The 10,379-nt window shown below is 47.5% G+C and overlaps 1 protein-coding gene across 1 annotated transcript; it reads right to left on the bottom strand.

The window, feature by feature from the left end:
* Positions 1-8,317: 8,317 nt before the first annotated feature.
* Positions 8,318-10,178, bottom strand: s1pr1 (sphingosine-1-phosphate receptor 1). Its single transcript, XM_071512933.1, has one exon. The coding sequence runs from the start codon at positions 10,126-10,128 to the stop codon at positions 9,010-9,012; it is 1,119 nt and encodes a 372-aa protein (XP_071369034.1). The 5' UTR covers positions 10,129-10,178; the 3' UTR covers positions 8,318-9,009.
* Between the last annotated feature and the right edge of the window lie 201 nt (positions 10,179-10,379).

The raw sequence follows: 10,379 nt of genomic DNA, 5'->3' as shown, positions 1-10,379 counted from the left end.
TCCTTTTCACGGCAGAAGGGCCGAGGCTGGGAGGAAGAACACGCGGGGCATTGTGGGAAGTGGAGTTGTTCTTCTCGCGGCGAGAGGCTTAATAGCTGTTTTAAAGACTTCATTTCCCGAGATGCATCACGCAGAGCATGTCGTTCTGGTGCTTGTAGTTTGGAAAGAGTAGCTTGTCCGCAAAACACACACACACACATACACACACACACACATACACACACACACACACACACACACACACACACACATACACACACACACACACATACACACACACATACATACACACACATACACACTCTGTCCTCTTGTTAGTACAGTGATTCTCAGCCTTTTTCATATCAAGGACCCTAATTTACTACACATTAGAGCCACGGACTCCCGTTTGATGAGATTTTGTCTCTCGGACCCAAATCTGAGAATATTTTTGTCAGATTTGATTTAGTCCAGAACTCCCAGACTGTCTGTGCTGCAGGTAGAGAGATAACAGAGAAACTGATGAGAACAGCATTCTGCTGCATTCTCTAACTGTGTTCACTTGTAAATTAAATAATGTTGAAGTTTAACAATTCATCAATTTGCTGGGGACCCCCTGGAACCCCCTCAAGGACCCCTGGTGGTCCCCGGACCCCACGTTGAGAAACACTGTGTTAGTACACAGAATATGGTAAATCATATTAAATCATCACAGTAAACATTTTAAAACATGAACATATTAAACAATAAACAAATAAAGGCGTGTGAAACATTTCTTTCATCTTTGCTTTATTTTGTTCTCAGCAGTGGATACAAATATGAATTATTAGAAAGCCTTTTAGAGCCTTTACAATGTAACCCAATATTTATTTTTAACAACAACAAGCTGAATTTGCTGACAGCACGGTGCTGAATGAAGCTTTATGAACCTGATCAGTGTATTGATCAGTCAGTCAGATCCTGATCAGATCAGTCAGGGAACAAAACATCAATTCCTGTTCACTTCAATTCTGCAGGCTGCTGCTGTCTGTAGAGGACGGAGACAGACAGACAGACAGAGAGAGAGACAGACAGACAGACAGACAGACAGACAGAGACAGACAGACAGACAGACAGAGAGAGACAGAGAGAGAGACAGACAGACAGACAGACAGAGACAGACAGACAGACAGACAGAGAGAGACAGAGAGAGAGACAGACAGACAGACAGACAGACAGACAGACAGACAGACAGACAGACAGAGACAGACAGACAGACAGACAGACAGAGAGAGACAGACAGTCTTGACTCGACACTCTGCAGAGGAGCTGAGGCCCAATCTGGTCAGTCCAGAAGGTTAGGGTTAGGGTTAAAAGGTCCAGATCTACAGGAAAGAGGAAACAGAATCATTAAAACCTGGTTTGGTTACAGAGAAACCAGCTGTGCTGCAGCACAGACTGTTTCCTCACATGGTGCAGAGAAGAAGAGTAGAAGAGAGAAGAAGAGTAGAAGAGAGGAGAAGAAGAAGAGACACAGGAAGCAGCAGACTGCCGTCCGGCCGCTGCTGAGGTGTTCACTATTTACAGAGCTCAAGTATTCAAAACACTTCCTGAACCTTGATGATGTCAGCACCACATGACCAGACAGCTACATGCAGCTTTTCATTCCAACCAATCACAGCAGCTCATTCCACTGATTGACAGGAGGAGGAGCTAGCTGCTGCAGCGTTTGGCCGGACGCTGGGTGAGTTCAGCCGTGAGGCAACAGACAGACGACATCCACGTGTTTCAATAAAGCCTCTGTGTTGATGATGTCATGTGTGTTGATGATGTCATGTGTGCTGATGACATCATGGACTGCAGCATCAGTCCGTCAAAAAGCTGAAACCAGACTTCATCAGCCAATCAAATTTGTACAGACTACTTCAAATGGTTTGGAGCCCCGCCCACAACGCAGCCAGGTGGTTTCAACACAAGGTGATCTCATAAGAAGTCGTGAAATGAGCACGAACTCTGAAACGCAGATTTATGTGCTGTGGATAGGAATTATGTAAAAATGACGTTCCACCATGAACTGGATTCTGAGACAAAAACATGAACACGACATTTTCAGCTGCAGGTTGACGGTTCAGTTAAGGAAACTAAAACAAGGTTAAGGTTTGGGAAAGGCTTTGTCATGGTTAAATAAGAAAAACTTTAACTAAAAAATAAAACTTGACTTAAACATTTCCGTTGTACAAGCTTCAGTATGACACTACTTCCTGTTTATAGTCATGCCTCCTTTACGTTTCTGTGTCCTGCTGGGAACACAAGAAGGTTAAAGCTCCATATCCTCCTCTGTCCAGAGTTTTATTTAGTGTCTTTCTGTCCATTCAAAGCTGTGTGTGTGGTGTCATGAACCAAAAACACTCTCAATCCATTTCTCCACGTTCATTTTCCAGCATCTCTCTGAGCCTTACCGAGAACAGGCCGTTTCTGTCTCCGTGTCTTTAAGGCTCATTAATATTAACGACCCTCCGTTCCGATCGGCTAACCGTTTCCAGAGTGAAACGTGAGACGCCGCAGCCCGGCGGCTACAGGTAGGGAAAACTCTCCGGTAATAAACGACGACAACCGCTCAACCGCTTTGAAAAAAACACTTTGTTAGTCTATTATTTCTTACAAAAATGATAATAATATGGATTGTGTGGATTTAGTTTTGATACTTTCACCATGTTTAGATAGACCATCCAACTCCTTTATCACCACAGAGGAGAGGGGAGTCCTGCTTTACATGATATGGACCTTTAACACTTTACATGCCACCAACACGTAATTTGGTGTTGAAGTCGTGTTCACGTCACGTGTTTGTGTTCATCATGTGGATGTGACAGATGTGACAGATGTGAGCGTCTTACCCAACAAATATCAGGACGTCGTCGCTCGGCTCTGAGCGGACGTATTGGTTCTCCAGCGGCTCGTAGCGGCAGCTCAGTCTGACAGGAAGTTGCAGGGTGACTTCCTGCCAGGCGGCCAGCTGGCGGCCGGTCAGGCTGCTGTTGCAGGACGGCTCGCTGATCGACACGCCGCCGCTGTAGAACCAACAGCTGGAGGAGGAGACAGGCGGAGAACAGCTGACCGACACGCTGCTGTTCAGAGAGACAAACTGACTGTTGACAGACAGACCGGGCTTCCTGCTGCTGCCTGCAGAGAGACAGGAGAGAGAGAGACAGGAGAGAGAGAGACAGGAGAGACGGACAGGAGACAGAACAGCATCAACCGGTGGTCGTGAATCTGAATCTGATAGCTGAAGTTTTATAGTTAAACAACTGCAGGCTGTTCTGGAGGTTAGAGACCCAACCCCCACCCACCCCCCTCCCCCCTCCAAACCCTGACCTCTGACCTCTGACCTCCCTGTGGCGGGGGGACGGGGCAACAGAAAAGTCTATTTCCCTACAGTGAGACAGAGAGAGGAGCAGCATCAAACAGACACTGAACACTGACAGAAAAACCAGCAGGTGAAGTTCTTCAGTCAGATGATCCTGGAGCAGCTTCCTCTAAACTAAAGTCACCTTTGACCTTTGACCTGTCGGACCGCGGCCGCTCGCTCACCCCAGACGACCACGGCGCTGTTGTCGCTGGACTCCGAGGTGAAGTCCTGGATCTTGCAGTCGCAGCTGACGGAGGTCCTGGTACCGGGCGGCCGGCGGCCCAGCAGCTGCCGGGAGGAGAGCAGGAAGCGGCAGACGTAGTCGTCGGCCCGCCGCACGGCGACCGGCGCCCGCCGCCCGTCCCGGTACAGCCGGCAGTCTCCTCCGGTGTAGTCGATGGGAACGCCGCACAGAACCGACACCCACTCCCCCTCCACGATGTCCGAGCTGTTCACATGGATCCAGGGTTTATCTGGAGGGAGACGGGTCAGAGGACACGAGCTGAACGGGGCCAACCACAGGGCCCCGGACCACAGGGCCCCGGACCACAGGTCCTGTTGCCCCCTTCCCCCCGGTATGCACCCACACACCATAAGTCAGGATACTAGCCTGTTCAAAAACAATACAAAAATAAACTTTTTACAGGTTCAAAGTAATCTGAAACTAATTTTTAGCTATTTCAAACTGCTATTCCTCGTATCTAGAGCTCATTCAGTTTGAGAGTGATGACATTCATCCCAACACAAGTCGAGCCTCTTTGGTTACATTTGGATTGCAGGTTGTGACTTTAAAGAGGTGGCGGGAATGAAAGACCCAAAAAATTGTTAAATGTTGAAATTTACTGACTTTTTTCCACTTGGCAGAGGTACTAGACAAGGATGCCCCCTGTCCCCTCTACTCTTTGCAGCTGCAATTGAACCTCATGCTATTGTGCTATGGTCAGATGGAGACATAGCGGGCATCACAAGGGGAGGAGTGGAGCAAAAGCTGTCTCTCTATGCTGATGACTCACTTCTCTTTATATCAGACCCAGATAAATCCATTCCCCAGGTCTTGAGCCTACTGGACACATTTAGTAGTATCTGGTTATAAGCTCAATTTTAACAAAAATGAACATAAATGCAGCAGCAATAAAATTCCTCCTCGCAAGTTTACCCTTCAAGGTCTCACGTGATAAGTTTACTTATCTGGGAGTTTGCGTTACTAAATTTGTTGACCTATTTAAATACAACTTCACTCCCCTCCTCAATTGTATGAACCAAGATTTTCAATGTTGGAACCTGCTGATGTGGGATGTGTCAGAGCTGGAGCTGAAGGTTTCAGGACAGAGGGCGTTTGAGGACCGGAGTGAGAAACACTGATGTGAAGGTTTGATCCTCATACTCACTGCTCCAGGGCGATCTGGCGGCGACTGTCCAGCCTGTCAGTCAAACACAAACAGGAAGTCAGCCGGACACAAGATTTTTTTTTTTTTAAGATTTATTTTAGGCATTTTATCCTTTATTAGACAGAGATAGTGTGAGAGAGAGAGGGGAGGACATGCAGCAAAGGACCGCGGGCCGGCTTCAAACCCGGGACTGAGCCTGGTACTCTGCTGTCCTGCTCATCCCCAATGCTCCTGTCACACTGAATCCAAACTATTTAATTCCAGACAGCTGGATGTTCATACTGACACAGGACAGACCAGATCCAGTCTGCCTGTCTGTCTGTCTGTCTGTCTGTCTCTGTCTGTCTGTCTGTCTGTCTGCCTATCTATCTGCCTATCTGTCTGTCTGTCTGTCTGTCTGTCTGTCTGCCTATCTATCTGCCTATCTGTCTGTCTGTCTGTCTGTCTGCCTATCTATCTGCCTATCTGTCTGTCTGTCTGTCTGTTCTCTACTGATTTCCATCCAAGATTAAGTAAAAATAGAATCTATTTTTTTGGGGCTTTATCTGAGTTCAGAATACAAACATGTATTTATTGTGCATGTGCAAACAAAATTAAATCAAATATATAATTCTTACGCATTTGTTTTTATTTTCAAAGCCTGCAGCGCTGTGTTACACTGACTCTCAGTGTAAACAGCAGCTGCGTTGCGTTATTTACATTTCTGTCATTTTGCTGATATCTACCTTATTTTACAGCAAAAGAAAAACACAGAAAACACACAGGTCTGTCGAGCTGATAACTTTGATATTATTTCACAAGAATTTTGTAAAGTAATGTCCCTTTTCCCCACCAGGCAAATAGTACCGCAGTTTGTGGACTGGACTCACCGCAGAGAGACAAAGTGAAGAGCAGAAACACGTCCATCACTTCTGAGGCTCAGCTGATTCCTGCTGAAGACACAAACAGAGCCGAGGTACAAACTCTCTTCTGGTTTAAAGATGAACTCTCTCTCTGTTTACCTGCCATGAACTGTCAGGACAGAGAGCTTATTAAAGGAAAACTCCCTTTTCATCTCTGGCTCTTTTTTTTACCTTTTCTTGTTTCATTGTATGTAATGGCAGAGATTAGGGATTAATAAAGTACAACCATAACCATAATCATATAAACAGAAATTTATGCATTGTTATATGAAGACAAGTCCAGATATTGTGGCCAAGGTTTAGCAAATTGTTGTTTTTATTTACATATTTACAAGTAAACTTGGGTGGGCAGCAGGGGCGTTTGCTCTGTTCTCCTCTCATTTTCTCCTCTCGTCCTTTTTTCTCCTCTCCAGCCCTCTCTCCTCCTCTCCTCTGGTCCTATATTCTCCTCTCCTCTCCAGTCATCTGTTCTCCTCTCCTTTCCTCGGCTCCCCTCTCCTCTTCGAATATGCAATAAATGAAAGCTACTACTGTCTACATAAATTACACATGCAGCGCAACATAAATGAAGACTTCACGTGGGCTTTCTGACAAATATAACGTAATAAAGACCTTAACGTTAGTTGAATACGTCCGTGAGCACCATTGTTGGTCGCTGGGTGAATGTGTGTCTAATTAACTTTCCAGAAGTGTGAAGATAGGTCTGGCTATGCGAGAATACTTTCCAGGTAACTTAGCTATGATAGCTAACGTTAGTGATGGTTGATTGATTAGCACTCGCGAATCGGCCCGTTTTCACCAAAAACGTTTGTTTCCAATCTCGGAACCCATCGTCTATCGGTCTGACGACGATTAGACTCGTACAAAATATTATTTATTTCCACAATTACAGTTCCAGCGCAAAATGACATTGATTGCAGCCACAGCAGTCGAGCAACGGCTTCTGCTGGGATATGGCAAACCACACGCAGAACTGCAGTAATTGTAGAACCGGTAGAAATAATAATGGCAATTTGTTAAGTTTAGTTATAATTATGATTACATTTGCTAATGATTATTTCAGATGGCGGTGCGTGGTCGCCTGTTGTAGCACAGCAATTTTTTTTATTATTTATATTTTTTATATCAATATATTGGGGGGGACATTTTGAGCATATCTGAATATTGGGGGGGGATGTGTCCCCCCCCAATATATATTATAATCACGGCCTTCGTTTGATATGAGAAAATGTTTCAGGATGTAAAACCTCAGCGGTAAACGTCAGGTTTTGGTGTCAGTCCCTCAGGATCAAAGAGCGAGGGCTTCTTTCTAGAGCCGCCATTTTGCACCAAGAGACGTTCAACAATCATACAGGGAGAGATCCATCAGAGAAGAGGAGAGAGACCAGTTTCTCCACCACAGGAGCAGGAGAGAGACCAGCATGCACTGCAGGAGCAGGAGAGAGACAGGTTGGGTTTGAGGGAGTGGAGACTCACTTTTTCCGCACTAGAAAACCTCTCACTCTCTTGATCTCACTATCTCTCTCTCTCTCTCTCTCTCTCTCTCTCTCTCGCTCTCTCTCTCTCTCCACCTGCACACATAACCCAGTTGAACACAGTTGATGCCCCTTTTTTGGAAGTTGTCGAAAGGCATTCTGGGAAACGCAGTAAATCACTAACTGAAGTAGAAGTAGACGAGGCAGGGTGAGGGGAAGCAGGTGAATGACGACACTTCATCTGAAAATAACTCCTGGATGACTGATCAGATCAGATCAGAGTTTCCCTTTAACGTTCACAGAGTTTGTCAGCTGTAGTGACGCGACTCGGCCACAGGGAGGCAGCAGACAGCAGGATGCTACTGTGGAGCCAACAGGCCGCATCCCAAAACTACAGAAATCTCTCCTCTACTCTCTCCTCCTCTCTTCTCCTCTCCTCCAGTCTCTTCTCTCCTCTCATCTTCTCTCCTCTCATCTTCTCTCCTCTCCTCCTTTCTCCTCTCCTCCTCTATCCTCCCCTCCTCCTAGTAATAATAATAATAATTTGAGCGACTGACATGTTATTTCAGTCATGAGCTGAACCTGAACTTTACTTTTTTTTTTTCTCTTTTTTGTTTTTCCTGTATTGTTCTCCTCCTCACCTTCAGCTCCACACAGCGCCTCCTGCTGGTCAGATCATCAGGAGGAGGTCCAGACCACATGGATCTGCTGTGGAACCACATGGATCTGCTGTGGAACCACATGGATCTTTGGTTCCAGCAGGTAGAACCACAGCATCTGAATCAGGATGGAAGTCAATCCAGAACAAATTCCATCAGGAAAACTTCATGGTCCCTCAGTGGAAAACACCAAGCAGTTTGATCTGTTCTCCAAGGTGGTGAAATACATTTAAAATAAAATACAAAATACTCTGTTTCTATTCAGGTATTTATTAAGAGCTAACAAAACACTGAAAACACATTCAGAAAGGTTACAATGTGCAGATGGGACTGGAGGCCAGATGGGAGCAGGAGGCAGACATTTTGGTAACCATACATTAATTAATTAACTTGCTCCTGATAGGTAACAGTGTGTGTGTGTGTGTGTGTGTGTGTGTGTGTGTGTGTGTGTGTGTGTGTGTGTGTGTGTGTGTGTGGGGGGGGGGGGGGGGGGGGGGTTCTGAGGTACCAGCTTTATTTCTATTTCTCAAAGGGTTTTGAACACAACGTGCTGAAGATGAAGAGCTGTAACTGTCAAATCTGACAAATCTCTTTTCATTTATCAGTCAGAAAAATGTTTTCTGCTCGTTTCAAATATAAATTAATAGAGCGACTACACTGTTCACTACTGACAACTTAATCCAACACAACTGACAGAACACAGAAGTAGAAAATACATTCTCAACAGGAGAGCAGGACGGTTCTCTAGCCTTTCCAAGTTAAGTGGATGAAATCAAGGTACTTCATTAATCGTATGTCTTAAATATTTCATCACAATATAAGCGCTACAGTTCTAGTTGTTCTTCCATCAGGACAGTTTAGCGGGTCAGTAAGTCTACAACAGGCAGCAAGCTGAAGTGCTGAAGGTAGAAACAGTCAGCAGTCAGTTTAGCAGACTGCTGCTCTAAGTGCCTCTTCTACCGCTGGCTTCTGAAGGGAGAAGGTTCAGACCGGAGCGTCTCGACCCGGTCTGACCCGGTCTGAACTGGCTGTGGGTTCCATGGTCCGGTTCCCCCAGGTTCCTCAGAGTTCTCTGACCAGGAAGAGGTGAAGGAAGTCCCAGAGAGACCGTAGGACCTGAAGTACAGTCGGTCCGTATATACACAACATCCGTTCACTGTACACACAACTACACCTGAAATATACATCCGCTCACCACCAGGAACATGTCCACCTCGTTTAGGAGGAGGAGGTGATGTTCCCCGAAGACGCCACCGTCTCTCTGGGAGAGTACTCCGCCTCCTCCTTGTTGGGATGGGACGAGTTGTCGGACTTGCTGCGGCTGAACTCCGCTCCCATGATGGGTCTGGAGAACTTGCCGGCCGGCCGGACGCAGGCGGTGCAGCACAGCAGCGTCTTGATGAAGGCCCGCCGCATCTCGTTGCTGGTCAGCGTGTAGATCAGAGGGTTCATGGCGGAGTTGAGGACGGCCAGAGCCAGGAACCACTCGGCCTTGTAGAGGATGGGACACATCCGGGTCTCGCAGGCGACGTCCAGCAGCAGCAGGATGAAGAGCGGAGCCCAGCAGGCGATGAAGCAGCTCAGGACGATGATGACGGTCTTCAGCAGAGCCATGGACTTCTCCGAACTCTTGCTGTTCGCTCCGGCGTTGCCGCGGCCGTTGGACACCTTCCGAAACACCAGCTTCCTGCTGCGGGCGCGCACCAGGGCGTAGATCCGCGCGTACAGGACCACGATGGCCATGAGGATGATGCTGAAGACGGTGGTGCAGAACAGGATGTAGGTCTTGTGGTAGAGCGGCAGCACGGTGGAGCATTTCCTCATGCTGTCTATGCAGTTCCAGCCCATGACCGGCAGGCCGCCCAGCACGGCCGCGATCATCCACACCGTGCTGATCAGCAGGAAGACGCGGCACGTGTTGCCGTTGTTGTGCAGCTTCATCTTCAGCATGGTGAGGTGGCGCTCGATGGCGATGGCCAGCAGGCTGAAGACGGAGGCGGCCAGAGCCACGAACATGCTGCCCTCCCTGAAGAACCACTGGGTGGGAGACAGTCTGTAGGTGTTGGCTCCGGACAGCAGGATGTTGGCGGTGTAAACCACGCCGGCCAGCAGGTCCGACAGGGCCAGGTTCCCGATGAAGTAGTACATGGGCTTGTGGAACTTCTTGGTTCTCCAGATGGTGAGCAGAACCAGAACGTTCTCCAGGATGATGAAGCAACACACGATGATGAAGACCACCGAGTCGGCCTTCAGCCCGGAGTCCTGCTCCGTCTTGCGGAACTTGCCGGTGTAGTTGTAATGTTTGGCGATCAGGTCGGAAAACACCGGGTCGGCCATGGCCTGCGGTCTGACGGGAGGACAGGAGGGGGCGCTGCAGGGCTTCACGTCAGGTGGTAATCCTGCTGAGGAGCAGAGACCGTCCCGCTGCTGCAGCCCATCCTGCAGAGAGAGAGGAGACAAAACCTTCAGCTCACATCCACTAACAGGCGGGGGACGTTTCAGTCCGTCAGAAAGTTTTCTGTTAACTCGGTCATAAAAGGAGGCAAGTTTTCTATAATGAAAAAAAAAAAAGATTGTAAAGGAGAAGA

This window comes from Centroberyx affinis, unplaced genomic scaffold (assembly GCF_046629955.1).
Source record: "Centroberyx affinis isolate AG114_WGS23_722 - 3 ecotype Tasmania unplaced genomic scaffold, CSIRO-AGI_Caff_v1 ptg006641l_1, whole genome shotgun sequence".
NCBI classification, from domain to species: domain Eukaryota; kingdom Metazoa; phylum Chordata; class Actinopteri; order Beryciformes; family Berycidae; genus Centroberyx; species Centroberyx affinis.
Note: the sequence above shows the minus strand (reverse complement) of the source record. Positions and strands in the feature narration are given on the sequence as shown.